The sequence below is a fragment of the Globicephala melas genome, chromosome 5 (assembly GCF_963455315.2).
Source record: "Globicephala melas chromosome 5, mGloMel1.2, whole genome shotgun sequence".
Lineage (NCBI taxonomy): Eukaryota > Metazoa > Chordata > Mammalia > Artiodactyla > Delphinidae > Globicephala > Globicephala melas.
The window spans coordinates 33,036,564-33,056,061 of NC_083318.1; the positions used below are offsets into that span (position 1 = coordinate 33,036,564).

General features: G+C 36.0%; 1 protein-coding gene across 1 annotated transcript; it reads left to right on the plus strand.

Annotated features, from left to right (window-relative positions):
- Positions 1-1,559: 1,559 nt before the first annotated feature.
- Positions 1,560-10,622, plus strand: GIMD1 (GIMAP family P-loop NTPase domain containing 1). Its single transcript, XM_030864121.1, has 2 exons — positions 1,560-1,952; positions 10,362-10,622. The coding sequence occupies exons 1-2, from the start codon at positions 1,560-1,562 to the stop codon at positions 10,620-10,622; spliced, it is 654 nt and encodes a 217-aa protein (XP_030719981.1).
- Positions 10,623-19,498: the final 8,876 nt, after the last annotated feature.

Consider the following 19,498-nt stretch of genomic DNA (forward strand, 5'->3'; position numbering starts at 1 on the left):
TCTTAAACAAAAGTTAATCCTGGAAATAAAAGTTTCAGGAAGTACCTATTGCAGTTACACATCTGTCAAGTGACATAAAAAACTCAGTGCTGATTAGAGGAAGAGAACTAATCATTTATAGAAAGGATTCTGGTAATAGATTAACTAAATAAAATACATACAGTATCAGTCTCAGAGTGGTACAGTGACACTGCCAGAAGGTTGAAGTTCATAACTGTAACAGCTTGAGGGAAGTCTGTGGAGAAAACATTTTTAAGATTGGAAAAGGTAAGTGACATAGAGCAAATCGGTTGTGAGTCCATAATTAATTCTTGAAAAAAATCACACATCTAATTCAGGAGTAAAAAGAAATCTGAGTGTCTATGGTGCAGCTGACACAGCTGAATGAGTTGGTGAGTTGGGGTCACCTTCAGGGACCCCTAAGGTGAGTGTCTTTTGTATGAGGGTGTGAGGTTCCTTCAACATGTTCATATTAGGGTCTGGAGTAAGTAGGGTGAGGGGCATCAGAGGACAAGAAAGGTCAGCGGTACATAAAACTTTATAGTTGAAGTACAAGTTATAAGCAAAAATAATAAATATGCAATATTAAATGTCTTTATTTCTGAATCAGCAGATTGAGTACATTTGGCAATTGGTCAGTAGCTCTGCCTTATCAATCTAATGAAAATGATGGATGACCTTAAAATGCTATAAGGGGCTTATATTCTGCACAAAAATAACTACATTTTAGGGGTGCTGTAAATGAAATAGATTCTCCCCAGGTTCTCCTCCCTCCTAACTGAACTGCACAATGTGTTGGCCTTTCTTTTCTTCATTGAAGAGCCAATACTTAACTCTGATGAACCATGGAGTTGTTTAATTATTTCATAACAGATATTACAAGTAGTTCTCATTTTCATCAGAATGTTGCCTAGTTGTTAAAAAATTAGTAAACAGGAACAGAAGTCTTCCTTTAATATTATTCATGTTTCATAGGACCGAAGCATTCAAGAAGTCAGGAAAGATAATTTTTTGCAGATGCCACTTGTATATTCAAGGGGTGGGGAGGTAGGGAGTAGGGAGGTGCAGAACGTTGTTTAAAATGCAAGAAGGGCCATTTCTTCCACTGTACTGTTCCTTCTTCTCCTCCAAGAGTGAATAATTTTCAAATATTGCTGCTACCTTTGTTCCTGAAGTGAGAGACCTCAGGACCCCATTTCTAAACCAACTCACCTGTCACACTGATGAGTTAACATATTCCTCCTAAACATGGCTTACACCATCTTCATGTAATATTTTTTCTAATTTTCCTGCAATTATTGTTTCCTCCTCCCTTCCTTATTTGTATTTGATTTCTCTCTCCTCTCCCACTGCAAACTACTAGTATTATTTCCATTTTCCCTTTGTCACTGAGGGGTCCCCACTTCAGTGGAGAGCTCCTCCATGCTTTAGACACTAAGAATAAGGGGAAAGCAAATCAAAGTCAATACTTGGGAGTGCTCTAGGCCAGGTAAGAAGCCTTATATTGGGGGAGTGTAGAAGCCTGACTGCTTATGCTGAGCCTTTGTTTACCCACAGCCATGATGGACTCCAATAAGATGACCATAAACTTGGCCCTCTTTGGCATGACTCAAAGTGGAAAAAGTTCTGCTGGGAACATTCTTCTGGGAAGCACTGACTTCCACAGCAGCTTTGCTCCATGTTCTGTGACCAAAGATTGCAGTCTGGGCCGCAGTTGTCACTTCCACAGCTTCATGCGTCGAGGGGGGCAAGAGGTAACCCTGCAGGTCCAGGTGCTGGACACTCCAGGTTATCCGCACAGCAGGTTGAGCAAGAAGCATGTGAAGCAGGAGGTCAGGGAGGCCCTGGCACATCACTTCGGGCAAGAGGGTCTGCACCTTGCACTGCTGGTCCAGAGGGTGGATGTGCCTCTATGTGAACAGGAAGAATCTTCCCCAGTCCAGATGATCCAGGTAATAAAAAGGGGCAATCACACTAATGACATTATTCCCATTTGAAGGACATTATCTTAATAGGAAAGAACTATGAAAAACTGGTTAAAAGAGTAGTTTTAAACCAAGTTTAAAGCAAGTAGTTTAAAACAAGTGCTGATCACATAAAAATAATTGGTAAAAATTACTTGATTTTCCCACCAAGAGTCATTTTTACAATTTCCTTTAGAGGAATTCAGTCATTTTGTAACTGGGTCATAGAAAACAAAACAAAACAAAACAAAAAATGAGATACTGAACTTCAGAGGTTAACTAAGTCTCAAACCCCTAAGAACTGTGAATCTGATTGATTGTCAGTGTGGTCTGACTATGCATCAGAATCAACTAAGCTGTTTGTTAAAAATGCAGATTCATCCAAGCCCTACTGAAACAGAATGTCAGGAGTAGAGCTTGCCTATCTGTATTTGCATAAACTTCCCGTATATTTCTCTAAAACAGTGAAGTTTTAGAACCACTGAACTAAAATACTTACTTGCATCCATTCAACATCAAGGGACAACCTCTTACAGTTCACCATAAATGGGGCATTACTGTCTGATTCAGTCACTGAACACTGTATTGAGCACCAGTACAGAGCTTAATGATTGGTGAGTAATATATGAGCCCTGGTCTCAAAAAGCTCACAGCCTGGAAGAGACAAATAGATAAACAAGTATAAACAAGTATAAGACAAGTATAAACAAGTATAAGACAATAGATAAACAAGTATAAGACAAATAGATAAACAAGTATAAGACAAATAGATAAACAAGTATAAGACAAATAGATAAACAAGTGCCAAAGTAGGGCAATGTACAACTCCTCAGTGAAGGAGGCATCACTGAGACCTACACCTCAGTAAGTAATCAGGGGAGAGTTATACTTTATTAAAGGGAAAAAAATCAGGAATTTCAGAAGCTTTGCTTGTTTCATCATCTGTAGGGTAACTGCTCCATGCCAGCCATGAGAAAATCACAGGGACCTCAGGGTGAACAAAAATAACATATGCCACTTTTGACTAGTGGTTCATCCCTGTTTGTTTGTTCATTTATTCAATTTCTTGATTCTCCAGTTTGGGGCCACCCAAATGTAACTGCTGGACTTGACTAGTATAATTCAGTAGCCTCATTAAGTCACTGAGCTCAGAGAACACATCTCCCCTAGAAGCTTCACAAGTAAACTACATGAAGAATAGAGAGTAGACATTTTTAATTCAAAATGAATTTGTATAAATGCTATTCTTCTTTTGGTCCCACCTCTGATTATGCTCATGCAGAATCTGTTACACTTAGAAAAACAGTATACTTTGCTTTAAAGAAAGATATCTTCCTTTAACTAGTAAACGCATAAGATTGTTCTAAATGACAGACACACGTTTTGTTTTTCAGTAACTGTGCATGTTTCTAAAAAAAAAAAAAAAGCCATATGTGTAATCACAAGAAACTAGCGGAAAAAATTAGGGTGACAAGAGTATAAAAAATAATCCTCATCATCTAACTCCTGAAAAATCAAGGACATTCTGTACAAAAGCAAAGAAGAAGAAAAGAAGATGATTGCAATTAAGAAACAATGTGGAATCTAAGAAAGCCCATAAACCACCCCCCAACCAGTTAAAGCCTGCATTTCAAACAATATTTCTGGTAGAAATCAAGAGGGGCGGGGGGCGGGGGGGAACTGCAGCCATACAGTCAGTGTAATTTTTAAACAGTTTTAAAAATTCATTTAAAGTTGCTATTAAATAGACATTTAGCTTAAGCTATAGATGGATGTAACCCACTAAATTCAGTAAATGCATAAATAGTTCTCAGAAACTAACCTGACCCTCTCCATATGTCTCCAGATTTTTCCTTCTGCTGGTCCAGACAGGATATTTTAAGAGACATACATTTTGAAAATAGATTTTTTTTCCAGTTTTAGGATATAGAACAATATTGTAATTCCCTAATTGTTTTTTATGCAAGTAAATTTGATTCATACATGTCTCTGATCCTTTTAAATGGTATTTGGCATATAGCCTTCTCCTCTTATAGCTGCCTTCCTTACGTCAGTGGCCAATTCAGGAGTTGAAGGCACAGAGGAGATGGGCTAGGGAAAAACTCAGATCCAGAATATTTTTTTCGAGAATAAATAACTTCTGTCTCCCGGGAGAACTCAGCAGCCAAGATTTAGTAATCCTCAGAGGGGCCTCGACCCCTAGGAGGCACTGCAGTCCCATTCTGGGCTTACCACCTTGATCTTTGGTTGAAGATTGCCTAAGCACAGGCTGGCTGTTTATGACTTTCTTCCTGAAGGTGCCTCAGATACTAGTGGCAACCATCTGGATATGCTCACAGATTGGGAGGAGCTGCAGAATGTCTGAATATTCAACAGGACCAGCAGCTGTTAGGAAGGAGGTGTTGCTAAGGTCCTCTGGTTTCAGACACACCCTGGATTTCTCCTTCCTGGCTCATGCAAAATGGGGAAGAGAACATCTGCCTTCCCCTCTTCCTTTCCCCCTTTCTGGGAGCACTGATGCTTTCCATGGAAGTAGTCTCCAAGGCTAGTGCCAGAGAAGTGACCTCTTCTTTCCTGTACCTCTCTGCTGTCTCTTTAAATATCTCTCAGTTTGTGCTCTAATATTTTACAGAGGGGTTATAAGCTGCCAACTGTGACAACTGAAACAGTTCCTCAAATGATCCCTTTTTCTTTATTTATGTTAGGCCTTCATTAATTTACAGTAAAATGGTGATGTCAGTGAGTCATCTCCCCAAAATTGGGAAATAAAGGGAATGATTCATCTGAATGTTATCTATCATTTTAATTTTTTAAAAAATCCCCCAATAATAGATCAGAGCATAAATAAAGTCACCTGAGGGAAAGTGCTAGCATGCAGCCAAAGTGCACCAGGAATTGAATCCAGGAATTGACTAAATTCTTTCCATGATCATGGTATCATGTACATATTATCACTGTATATATTCAGGCTTTAAGCATGCATTTTAATTTCGAATGAACAACTCAACTGCTGATGTTACAGATAGGTGTACACAGGGAAGGTTCAGAAAGGCCAATGTAAGGCCTGAACATACTAAACAAAGATCATGGGCTTAGGTGTTCTATAGAATTCAGTTGACAAATAAGCCTGTTACAGTTCTAGGTATATGACTATAAATGTTACTAAGGCTTTCTTGGCTTCAGTTCCTTACTTATAAAATGGGGATAATTTACCTAATTGAAGAGTTCTGAGGGCTATATTTAATAAATGTAATGTGCTTGGCATTGTGCCTGAATTACAGCAGTTTCATAGTAGGTTTGCAGAAAATTGCCATTACTATTATTGTTTTTATTGCCATCAGCACTACCTAGATTGTGATGAGTACTTATTCAAATGAACTACTAGATATAAGCAACATATTACAGATGTTGTTCAAGTTCCTACTTAGCTACTCGCTTTGTAACCTTGGGTAACTTCTCTAAACTTCAATCTTTTCACTGGTAAATTGGGAAAGATAATAGTTTACTGGGTTACTTTTGGAATTAATGTCATATTAACATAATAGTAAATTCACTCAGACACTGGCACATGGCAAGTGCATAATAAATGTTACCTATGATCATTGTGACTTTATTGTTAGTATTTGTTTTACCCTAAAATTGGGACATATTATTTGTAGCCTTCTTTGGGATTATTTTGATAGGCTTCAGAAGAAAGTAAGAGTGAAATAAAACTTACACGGCCCTGATTTATAGGAACTTCCTTATTAATTTAGAAAAAAATCTGGGAAAAAAATTTACTGGCTTAGTAATGTTAATTGAAATAAAAATTTAGTGTGAAGGACAGGGGACCCCTGACATTCAAGGAACCTCTGTTACAGGCCCAAGTCTGCCAATAATCAGCTATGTGGCTTTGGCCAAGCCATTTAACATCACAAGGCCTTAATACCCTCATCTGTAAAATAAGGCAGTTTTGACAGATGATCTGTAAGGCTGACTGTTCTCTGAATCTGATCTAACGAGGCTTACCATTCAGCTTTGGCTCTCTAAGAAGGCAAATGTGGTGCTCGAAGTGGGAAGAGAATAAGGGAATAGCATAAAATATAAAGAATGGTCCTTATTGTCCTCCTGATCCATGATAATTTTTTTCTCAGTTGATGTAATAGTTGGCTTTTTTTAAAGTTTCCCCCTAAAAGGTCCAGATGCTATGATTTCATCAACCACAAACAAGTGGGGCAGGGCTGGTGAGGTCCTGGGAAAATGAACGTAATTCCTGGAAAACAAAGTTTATATCCTAACTAGTTGTCCCAAAAGGACTAGATGGACTCATACCCATTAGCACTATGAAACCAAACAACTCATGATTGATTGTAAAATTTCCATCTAGCTTAGTACTATATTTAAATTATTAACACCAGAAACTTACATTATCTTTCTATTGGATTTTTTATGTGAGGTATCAATCAAATGTGATTATTCTTTCTCTGGATCCATAAAGAATGTTTGGCCACTAACATGATGACTATACACCAAGTGACACTACTTTCAAATATTCAACTATTTGCTGGCCAAAAATCAATCTAAAGAATATAAGCTAAATCAACCATTCTCTTCTATTTTTGGCAGTAATTCAAAAGTGCAATTTCTCTCACAGTTTAGGACATGAGCATCCTTTCATAAATAATTATCAACATGTAAAAACTTTGCAGTGGCTGAACACATGGACTTGTAAGTGGTGTCAAGCTTACAAATCTATTATCCTTAGGCGCTTTAACTCATTTTTCCTGAATGATATTATGGTTTAAAGTACAGAAGATGTCTGGTGGAGACAAAGAGGCAACATGTTAATGTTACAATACAGAAAGCCGGGAACTAAAAACACACTGTGAATGTTATGCCCTTTAATGCAATAGGTACTAACCTAGCAAGAGGAGAAGTCTATGTTATAATATATAACTCAGGAGAGAACCATTTGAGCCAAACAGTTTATTTAGCATGAATTTTTATTATGGTGATGTTGTAAAAATAGTTAATAATAAATATAGCCCCTGCATCAGCCAATACCCAGGGAACAGGTCTGGGGGTAACACTCAAGGGGTTAAGGACAGTAGCTATTTATTCACGTGTATTAAACATTTCAATAACCTGACAATCAATATGAATACATCAATAATGTGCTGAGTGAATACCAGGTCTGATTCTAAATTTGAGAAACTTCTAGAGACAAGAGTGATGAAGGATCAATAGTGGTATAGAAATAAAATCCCAATACTATACAATTCCCAATAATGCTCAATCACTTTCTTTACTTGGTATGTCTTTACTGCCTGAGAACTCCTTTGTTAATTCCTATGCTCGAGGCATCATCACATGCCAGAAACTTTTTCTGACCCCCTCCCTTTACCCCTACTTTCCACCTCTCCCATCCAAAACTAGGCTAAATGTTTGCCTCTGTAATGCCAATATATTTTCTATCATAACACTTGCGATTACAACAAACTGAAAGTATTTTTTTCCTGTCTGTCCCTCTTCCTTAGACCTAACTTTAGTTAGTAAACAAGAATCTCCACTAGATATAAGCAGGAAATGTACCTGTCTTGTACCACTCCTTGTCCCCAAAACAAAGTAGACCCTCAATAAGTATTTGCAGAAGGAATAAAGCCCCTAGAGTGCTTTTTTAAAATTCACATTCCCAAGCTCCACCCCTAAAGATTTTGATGCATTTTTAGCAAGCATCCCAGGTGATTCTGATGTAAATGCCCCAGAAATCTCTATTCCCAGAACCTAAATCTGATATATTTAGCACTTCACTAATTTTTCAACCATTTGGATTAATTTGCTGGGGCTGTGATAAAAAGTATAATTAACTGGCTGGCTTAAGCAACAGAAATTTATTGTCTCTCAGTTCTGGATGCTGGAAGTCTGAAACGGGTGTTAGCAGGGTTAATTCCTTCTGAGGGCTGTGAGTGAAGGATCTGTCCAAGGATTCTCTCCTTGGCTTATGGATGGCTGTCTTTATGCTCACCTGGTGTTCTCTCTGTATTCATGTCTTTGTCCAAATTTCTGTTTTATAAGGACACATTGGGTTAGAGTCCCACTCTAATGATCTTAATTAATTGCATCTGCAATAACCCTATTTCCAAATAAAGACACTTCTGAGGTACTGGAGGTTAGGACTTCAACATATCAATTTGGAGAAAGAGGTTACAATTCAACCCACAACATGGTTTATTTATTTTGCAATTCTCTGACCTCTCTCACAAGAGATGTGTTCTTAGAGTACATAGAATATACGACAAACTCTGAAGAGGTCTGGTAATTTTGCTATGTCACTATTAGCTAAAATGTGATGTTGACATTGCATATAGACTTTGATTTATAAAAGAGCTATGTTCTTTAAAGTTTGGGTTAAAGGTTTGCTAATTTTGAGTTTTAAAGGCACATAAGCATATGCCAATTAAAGTACTTCTTTGAAAAGTTCTTTTGTAAAGTTCAGAATCTTTCTGTTTAAATAATTATTCCCTAATGTACTGATCTGGAAATGTCTGAGGATTTTCTTGAAGCAGGGCATTTCAGGAGAACTAGAAATATACAATTATTCTATGGTATAAACAGACACATTTTGAACAGATATGAGGAAAAATTTTGGACCTATACCTTGAGAGAGTCCCTCTGAATACAAAATAGAAAGTGCAGATTACAGGCGAATTTGTGATAATGAACTAGAGTAGAAAAGTTTCACAGGAAAGTACAATTTTGTGTCCCAAAGACTAAATTTCAAAATTGAGGACTCAAAATTAATAAATAAAACCCTAAATCTTCTATTTGAGACGATGGTGAGGGTCTAAATTCCAAATTAATACAACATATTTATTGAGAGTTTACAACATATTAGAGGCTTTGATTGATATAGAAAGACATAGACTTTGCCTTCAAAGAGGTCATAGCCAAGTTATAGAAATAAATGTGAAAATGAATAGCTCTGATAAAAGTCAGACTGTGTTAGGAGTTATAATTGGTAACCAGTCTTGAGATGTTTCTAATTTAAATATATTGTCCCACAGTTCCTGTATTTTCATATTAGATTTACATGTCCTGATTCTTCCTTCCTCCCTCCTTCCCTTCCTCTTTCTTCCTGCCTTCCTTTTACTTTCTTTCCCGCTGTCTTTCCCTCTTCTTCCTTCCATCTTTTTTCAGTTGTTCAATATTATAAATATGAATCCTATATTCATTCAAAAGTTTCCCAAACTGCCATTCAATTTTTTCAAGATTTTTATAAACTAGAGTTTGTGCTAATGCCTCTGTTTGTACTCAACCTCTTTATATATCAGTTTCTCTATATCATAATGGTATCTCTCACAAATCACCATGTTGAGCTTCAAAAGAGATAAAGTATGTAAAGCGCTTAGCATAATATCCAGCACTAAATATTAGTTGTTCTCCCGTCTTTCTTTCTTTTAATTATTAGATGTTCTGGATATTCCTTGTTATGTTTATTCCTAAGCATTTAATACTTCTCTTGCTATTATAAACTGGTAGCAGCTTTGGAAATATTTTTTTTATGCGAGTGTTTGGAATGGAAGGAATTTTACTGTCACATTGTCATGATTTCATATAACTTTGGAAATATTCAAAAACGTTAAATGGTTATTTCTAGATGCCTTTCATATTGCGTGAGCAATCTGCCATGTGCTATTACTTCTGCTTTATATCAGCTCATTTGCACTAATCAAACAAGAATTTATTACCTAACCAACTTCTACATATTACTAAACAAAGGAATACCGGTCTGCAGTGTTTTTCACCCACATTAGAGGAAGTCACCCGATAAACTGGGTTTGATTCCAGGTATGTGAAGAGGATGCGAGTCACAGTAATATTTTGTAGTTGCTCCAAATTACCAAATGTATTTTGATCTTAGCATTTCCATTACATGTCATCTGATTAACTGACAGATTGTAACCAGATTATGTAATTATAAATCCTTAGAAAATGTTTTCAGTGATGATGATAACACAACATTCCTACAGAAAGAGATATGACAATTCCCTTGGGCAAGGTGCTCTGACAAAGGAATTCAGTGGTTCTAAAAGATTCAGGTTGACAGGCAAGTATAAATGAATGCTGCAAATGTAATTAAATCATATGCAGCATTGATAATATGCAGTTTTGAGGTTGTATATAAATTATAACAACAAAATAAAATGGAGAACTAAAGCCTTTTTTTATAGAATGCCCACCCATCTCTGTCCATGTGCTTACATTACTTGACCCCATCATCATTTCCATTATATATTCCAGCTTTTAGAAACATAATGAGGTACAGATCTATTGACTGTGTTAAACCATAATAACTCCTCAGCTCTTCTTTGAGAAATATAGTCCAAGGCAAATAGCCATTTAACTTCTCTCTTTCAGGAACTTCTGGGACATGCTTGGAAGAATTACACTGCCATTCTTTTCACCCATGCAGAGAAAATAGAAGAGGCTGGGTTCAATGAAGATGAATACTTACATGAGGCCTCTGATACACTGCTAACTCTACTAAATTCTATTCAGCACAGATATATTTTCCAGTATAAAAAAGGAAACTCACTTAATGAACAAAGACTAAAAACCTTAGAAAGAATCATGGAATTTATAAAAGAAAATTGTTACCAAGTTCTTACCTTTAAATGAGATTTAGGTGAAAGGAAAAGGGCTTTGGGTTTTAGAGTCAGCAATCTGGTTTCAAAAGTGCCTTTATTAGCATGAATGTGGACCATCAGAATTTCCATGTGCTGCCAGTGAGAGTGTACATTGGTAAAACCACTTTGGAAAACTGGCAATTAAAAATAAGATTTCTGAAAAAAATAAAAAATAAAAAAAATAAGATTTCTGGGCTTCCCTGGTAGCGTGGTGGTTGAGAGTCCGCCTGCCGATGCAGGGGACACGGGTTCGTGCCCCCATCCGGGAAGATCCCACATACCGCGGAGCGGCTGGGCCCATGAGCCATGGCCACTGAGCCTGCGCATCCGGAGCCTGTGCTCCACAATGGGAGAGGCCACAACAGTGAGAGGCCCACGTACAGCAAAAAAAAAAAAAAAAAAAAGATTTCTAAGGCAAATCCTATGACACAATAATTACACTCTGAAGTATATATATCCAACAGAAATGTATACATTTGTGCACTAAAAGACATGTATGTACAAGAATGTTCATAGCAGTACTATTCATAATAGCTAAAAACTGGAAATTATCCAAATGTCTACTAAGAGTAAAACGGATAAGCAAACTGCGGTATATTTAAACAATGAAATATTATACAGTAATGAGAATGAGCAAACTACAACTGCATGTAACAAGATCAATGAATTACCCAAACATAATGTTGAAAGAAAGAAGCCAGACATAAAAGAATACATACTCTATGATTCCATTTGTATAAATTTCAGAAACAGTCAAAACTAATGTAATTTTAACTATTTTGATGTGAGAAGTGTTGGAAGTCAAGTTACCCTTGGTGGGGTGGGGGGGATAGTGAGTGAAAGCACACACCGGGGCAGCTTCTCAGATTCCAGTAATGTTCTATTTCTTGACCTGGAAGTTGGTTTCACAGAGTGTGTTCCCATTGGGAAAATTCGACAATTAAACACTTCTGACTTACGAACTGTTTACTATATATGTTATACTTAAATAAAAGTTAAAAATGAATAAATTATTATCCATATTTTCAAAACTTGCTCCACTGCTTACTTGATCCTAAAAAATTAAACTTGTGAAGGCCTGTTCCTCATGTGAGATACCTACTTCATATTTACTGTAATGATAAAACAACTTAGCACATATTAGACGCTCAGTAAATGTTAACTTCCGCTTCCACTTTCATATAACCCCTGGTTCCTATTAAGGCTTGGAAATACAGGTAAAAGCTCAGAGCCGAACCCTGCAGCAGAAATAACTGTTAACAATTGTAATAACCAAATATGAATAAAGCTTTGACTGAAAAAGAGGCTTCCAGTCTACCTTGGAAGGTCGGTCAATTTGGATTAGTAGAGAGATCCAGGATAATCTCAAAGGCAGCAGTGAGGATCAAAGGAAAATAATTCTAGTCAATCGTAACAGCCAAGTCCATCCACAAGTCAGTATCAGATCACCCTCAGGTTTAACATCTGCATGTGAGCATTATCATTTATAAGATTCTTTCCTAAGGTAGTCCCCAATTTACAAACAGCTTGTTTTCATAAAGTTAATTTGTAAATTGCTTTTTTAGTGTACATTATACTTTATTTTCCATTAAAAACGGGATTACAGCTCGTGGTTGTTCTCCCAGACTAATCCTCAAAAGTGTACCTAATGTTTTATATTACCTGAACTTCTAGTACAAATTTATAAAGTATTTCTAAGGGAAAGCATAATACAAATTCCAACTTGAAACAACATCTCTATTTCTCTGCATGGTCCCCAATTATCATTGTGGGTCCAGGATTGTAAAGTGGGAGCCTCAACAATTGGGCTGAGTTTTGGAAGTTAAGTAAAAATTGACCCTTCCCCAGGGGTTAGTGGCTTGGTGACAGAAAGTTGAAGTTGAGAAGTTGAAACTGCAGTAACTAGTGAAGAGTGGAAAATTCACGTTCTGAGTTCTTCATTCATGTGATGTCAGCTAACGCTTTACAGAACACAAATACTAGTTAGCTAAAGTAAAGATATGTTGTGCAGAATCATTAAGGATTCAAGATCTCTGAGGCTGGCCTAGTTTTAATGATTAACAGAGCAAAGGTACTTCTAGTTTCAAAGAGGAAGACTTCTGTGATGTTTTTCCCTGAATTATTTATTTTTAAATTTGTATATATATATATTTTACATAAATCTCTGAATGTGATCATATTACATATTTGACTTTTCTTTAGTCATCTTATATTTTGCTTTTTTCAGTAACAATTTATGTAACTATTCCTCTATTGATATGCATTCCAGCTTTCTGCCAACAACTATTCTTGTACATATTTTTTAATATAATATTGATTTTTTTTCTGTTAAGTTATATTTCCAAGAGTGGGATTTCTCGGTTGAAGTATATATACACTTTAATTTTAATATATCTTACTCAATTTCTTTTCATACATGTTGCAACAAACTTAATTTTCAACAACAATGTTTGAGAACCCTTTTCCTATATTCTTGTCATCAGTGTTATCATCTTACACACCTATTGCTAACACCAGTCTGCTAAATGTAAAATCGTACCTTACTTACTGTTTACCTTAATTTGCATTTCCCAGACTACTCCCTAACTGGAGCATTTTTATAAGCATATTGGTCATTTAGATTTACTCTTCTATGAACTGCCTCTTCACATTATTTATCTTTTTTTGTCATTTACTATTGGATCACTTCACACAAAGTTTCTTTGCTTGTCAAAAACTTTAGTCAGGCTCCTGAACCTTCTCCTAGGCCCATCTGTGCTTAATTTAGTTTTGGCAAGAACCCTGCTAAGTCAGTTTACCAGAACCCTTTACCTTCAATATCTGATCAGGTTCCTTGTCTAACCACCCTGGCCTCTCTCCAGCAAAGATCCTGTAGGCGGGTTTACCCAGACTCCCTCTGACCCTTCCTTGTAGTTCCCTCTTGGTAATTTTCCATCCAATGATCCCCACCCTGCTCCTTGGCTATAAATTCTCACTTGCCCATGCTGTATTCAGAGTTGAACCCAATCCTTCTCTCTCACAGTAAATTCCCATTTGAGTGGTCCCTCTACCTATCCTAATGGTCCTGAATAAAGTCTGCCTTATCATCTTTAACAAGTGTCACTGAGTATTTTTTCTTTAACACTTCCTGCTTGCTAAATCTGAAGAGCTCTACATACATTACAAATATTAGTTCTCTGCCTTTCAGGTTGCAAATTGTTTTCAATTCTGTTATTTGTCCTTCAGTTTTGGTTATGGTAACTTTTGCCAAAATAAATGTGAATTTCCTTACAGTTATATATTTTTATGTACAAAATTGGGATTTAGTTTCATTTCTTTTTAGATGGGCAACCAATTATATCTATTCTATTTATTAAATAATTAATAACTTTCCTACTGAGATAGGTAGATAGGTATATAAATATATATCTTCTTTATTTCTGGATCTATTATGGATTCTTAATTCTTTTCCATTATCTATTTGATTTATATCACTATCAATACCATAATGATTTAATTTGAATGGTTCTATATCCTTCCTTGATATCTAGAACAGGAAGCTTCCCTTGGTCTTCCTTTCTCAACGTATTTTCTGGCTACTCCTAGTCATTCATTTATATACATTATTTCAGATCTAATTTTGTCTAATTTCAAAAGAAAATTCTTTTGAATTTATGACAAAGGACATTTTGTAATATTAAAATCCTCCCATGCAAGCATACAGGATGTTTCTCCATCTTATGTTTATTATTTTTTATACTACTGTATTTCTTACATTTTTCTTTTCCTTAGTTTTGCCAATTTGATAAAGCTGCTATTCAGTTTTTCTTCTTGATAATTTGGACATTCTACTCTAATACCCATTAAGAATTATTTCCTTGTCCCTCAGAATGAAGTACATACTTCTCTACCATTGTTTGATAACAAAGTAGAACTCTTTCCCCATTGCATTACCCCCTCAACTATTTAAATAAGACCTTTAGAACACTTTAATTTCCTCCCTATCCTTTTCTCCTTACCCCATCTTCCCTATGGAAGAAGTCTTGGGAATGTTTTTCCTTTCTCCTTATTACTAGATTTGCTAAGAGAGTTAATTATTTCCCCTTACAGATCGACCCTTATGTTTCAGAAGTCCCTTCTTATCATTTACATTGAGCATTCCTGGTAGTTTATCATTATCTCTTTTACTTAATATACAAATATTAGAAGGTCCATTCCTCACCATTGTTTTCTTTTCTCTTATCTTCCCCCATCTTTCTAGTTAGTGCGTTTTCCTAATACACTCTGCATTCTAGTGTAGTACCCCAGAGGCATTAATTCCAGACGTGGTCTTCCATGAACCACTATGCAATAGCAATTCTAGCTCCTCATAATAATCAGCATAGTGGATGTAGGGAAATAATTTGTTAGTTGGTAATGGGGTAGTTAAACCATAAGAATAGCGAGGCAATGAAGCGAACATCTACCTGAAGCTGGTTGTTCAGCTTTTTCTCGATGACATCACATGTATATCAAATTGAATAAACTCACCATTACTAGAGATAATTACAACTTGCAACAAAACAACCATGTGATCAGAATTAGCTCTAGGTAAAATAAATGATGTCCAGAAAGTTCATCTTTGGCATCCTGCCACCTTTCCTATTAGACCCTATAATTTGCACTCTTTCCTCACATCCCTCCAGGTGCCCTTCTGTATGCTATTCTCACCTGGAATACAAAAATCTCTACTAAACTTTGTATTTGAAAACACTTTGAACATTTTAGATGATTGGAAGACCGTATACATGATACTTTTGTGCAGCTGGGGTTGGAGCCTCATTAGTACATACTATCCTGGGAAATTAGTGATTCATCTCTAATACTAACTAGTTCTGACCCTTACTAGGTTGGTTCATCTAGATAACATTACCTCAATCAGCAATTTCAGACTTTCTTTTTGTAGTTATGTTTATATACACTCTGCCTTTTTAAGTAAGAATTTGCTTAGGTCTTCTCTTCTACTGATTTTCAAGCATATCACAATTCTTTTACAAAAGGCTATTTTTAAGTGGCATTGCTATTTCCCATATTCTCACTCAAACTTCATTTAAAAAATAAGTTTCTTTTCACAAGCATCAGAAGTTTTTATTGTCAATTCATATGCTTTAAGAGAAAATGTTATCCTTTCACATGAAAACTGAAAGTTATGGAAAAAGTTATTTCTACCAAAATCATTCTCTTTTGCTAAACTTATTAAAAGTGACTTTCAATTTACATTTTTCATTAATCTTTTTCAAAGAGAAATCAAACTGTGGTGTTGATTTTGGATGACTCCTGCACTGTTCTTTCCAAATTCCCCAGGTGTGAAAAGCTGAGTGGGGTTTTAAATTAACAAGTATCAGCCAAATATCTTAGTTAAGTGGATGCATACATTGAAAGCATTTCTCTACTGGGATGTATGATATTCTAACGAGGCCATTTACAAAAACAAATGTAAAACTTTGTCAGAGCAGCCTTGATGTGAAGGCTCGTCACGTGAATGCCACTGAAGAAATGAGCAGACATTAATAACTGCTATTTGAACAATTCTATATGCATTATGTAGCAATAGGATAGTCAAGAAGGGTAGTTAGCCTTTTCATTTAAAAGGATTATTCTTTTTTCTTGCAATTATCGAGCCCCAGGTTTGTTTCTGCTGCTGTTGCTAAGGACAATAGCCTGCCAGATAGGAAATGATGCTGATGAAGACATAAAATAACACTTACACGCATATTTTACTCAAAAATCCAGAGAACTGGGAATAGGGTATGTTAGGAAGGGGGTGGGAGTAACGAAGGGGAAGGGAAAAAATCAAACAAGGGAATACATAAGGGTGAAAAAATATAATATACAATAATTAATTCATACTCTGAAATTCCAGATGGCTCACTTTCAAACTAACAATTATTTCATTGTTCTGGGTCCTTTCTCTAATTTTTTTTACAGTTATACTCCTATGAATTATCTCTGCCAAAACTCATCCAAAGTCAGAACCGTAACCATAGAAGTACGATGAGCAACAATGTATATATAAATTACTAATTCTTTTCCATTCCAAAAATTTGGTATCTGAAGAAGATCCAGTTTTGTACAGAGGTATATTAGCCATTAGCAACTATCTTTCTTTTCATTATTATTGTAAAACTTTGGGTTGTCACCGAAAAAGCACTGCAAATGTGTACAACTATAGAGGTGTTCCTGGTTTAAACACAAACTTTTTCTACCTATCTATCCATCTATTTACCTATCTAGAACTTAGTGACATCCTTCATAAGTAGACTTCTGGGATAGACTGTCATTACAGGATCAGTGCCCTCGACAAGAGTGTACTCAAAGAATCAAGGCACATACATGGTTCTTTAGAAAGGCAACAGCTGCCAGCAGCGGCAGCCTAGTTTTGCCAAGTGATTCTTCCTAAGAATTTCCTCAGCAAAAAGAAAAAAACTTGATAAATTCTCTTTGTAACCACTCCAAAGGAGGGTTTAATGACCTCCTCTCCCTTTAAAATCGCTTAAATACTCCACTAAAGGAGCTGCCTTAATCTCCTACATGAACTACTGAAGTTTAGGTTTTTTTAACTTATTATCTTTCCCTACAGTTTAGACAAAAGAGAAGTTAAACTTCTCATTCAAATAAAAGAAACCACATGACTATCTGAGAAAGCATACTGTAACAGAGAAAAGCAGAGTATTAGTAAAATCTAGGTTTCAGCTAGTTATACCTTAGCACCAGCATTTATGTAAATTTCCTGTTGATTCTTTGGGGTAAAATAGCTGGCTTACCTCTAGGGAGTTAAATTGACAAGATGTGTTGAAACTACTTAGCTAGCTATAAAGCATTAAATATCTTACTAATAATTCTACAATAAAATCCATGACATGAGACAGATATTATTAATATATCCCCCTCACTTGGAAGGCAAAGCTCTCTCCACAAGACAGCAATTTGCAACATTATTTTTAGGTGTGTTACATTAATTTGCTTCACTAGATTTTATTTTGTATCTTGGCGATAAAGTTTTAGTCTACACACCATTGCACAGCACTTAGAACCAGGACTGTGTCACAATTTATGTAGCCAAAGTACAAAGCTAACACTGTACTCTTTGATATTTTTATATATATATATTTTTTAACATCTTTATTGGAGTATAATTGCTTTACAATGGTGTGTTAGTTTCTGCTTTATAACAAAGTGAATCAGTTACACATATACGTATGTTCCCATATCTCTTCCCTCGTGTCTCCCTCCCTCCCACCCTCCCTATCCCACCCCTCTAGGTGGTCATAAAGCACCGAGCTGATCTCCCTATGCTATGCGGCTGCTTCCCAATAGCTATCTATTTTACGTGTGGTAGTGTATATATGTCCATGCCACTCTCTCACTTTGTCACAGCTTACCCTTCCCCCTCCCCATATCTTCATGTCCATTCTCTAGTAGGTCTGTGTCTGATATTTTTATATTTTTAAAGGTACAACATATAATTTTCCTAGAAAATTGAGTAAGTATACTCATGCCCCTTTAATGTCCTTGTCATAGGCAATAGTGAGGTGATCCTCCACCTGCCAAGAACTTAAAAATACAATTGCTTTTATTTGTTACATTAACACACAATAGTTAGAAGTATTGTCTTTCTAGTCTAAGAAAATTGCAATACTATTTGAAACTTTATCAATAATATTAAACCAGTGAAAGGGCATCAATGAACAGGACTGACTAGCATCTAAATATCTAAAACATGGATTTCAGTGGGAGTGCAGGGAGGGAAGAGAAAGTTTCAGTAAAAAACATCTCTAGCGAGGGGAGAGATACTACATCTGGTATAGCGGGTCAGGTCTGTTGAAAGACAGGGTCTGTGTGAAATATTCCTTAAGAAACTCAGTTCATTTCATATATACCAAGTGATCTTCTTAACAAAAATTCAACTTGTCAGGAAATGTGATACCATGAAAGGGGACAGAGAGATAGGATCACTAGTTTCAGGAAAGGAACATTCTTATCATAAACTGATATTAACATTGTATACCTCTATTATGTGTAACATAATATATACCCTCACAACTCAATGAGGTAAGTACTATTATTATATCCATCTTACAGATGAGGAAAGTAAAGTATATGGAGGCTAAACAGTTGCCCAAGATCACACAGGCATTTAAGTTGTACAGATGGAATCAAAACTAGGTAACCTGGATTCAAAACCAATACTACTAAGCTCTACAGACTACTTAGCATCTACGATAGTCATGTACAAATGCAGGTTTTTGGACCTGCAAAGACCCAGATTTTGGAACCTCATTAAACTAACATTCTCTGAGGCCCTATACACACCCTCCGTCTTGCTGACGTGCTCATTAAACTTCAGTGAGTTACTCTGAATATTTTGTAAATAGTGCAAATGAGAATTTACATATTTTTTAAAAAGCAACAACAAATTATCTGTTTGGTGGGCAGTTAATATTCTTGTACTCGTAGAATACTTCATGTTCTTCATAGAAGGCAAAAAAAATTTCCAATTATATATTAAAATTAACATGTCCTGAAAATGATTCATCTCATAAGAATAATACACATGGAATTTCTATATATAAGAAAAGTTAGTACTACCAATAGTCACTATAAGATAGTGGGTCAACACTGCACAAGAAATTATCTTGGGGGAAGGTCAGCTTTTTTTTCTGGTTTACTTCGCAATACATAAATAGATGTCAAGAGGCACTAGCTGTTTAGTCTGTGACCTAACACCATCTCCTACTGTTGAAATTCTTAACGGGCTGAATACCAGTCAGAAGTCAGGATTATGTCCAGTTCACTAACAATGTCATCATTTTTTGTTGATTCTGTAACAGTTCTCTCAACCCAGCAATA

Excerpts from the sequence above, each read along its gene's own strand:
- GIMD1 (XM_030864121.1), top strand. The coding sequence starts at position 1,560 with ATGATGGACTCCAATAAGATGACCATAAACTTGGCCCTCTTTGGCATG. Across the intron at positions 1,953-10,361 it reads CCCCAGTCCAGATGATCCAG|GAACTTCTGGGACATGCTTG; the intron begins GTAATAAAAAGG and ends TCTCTCTTTCAG.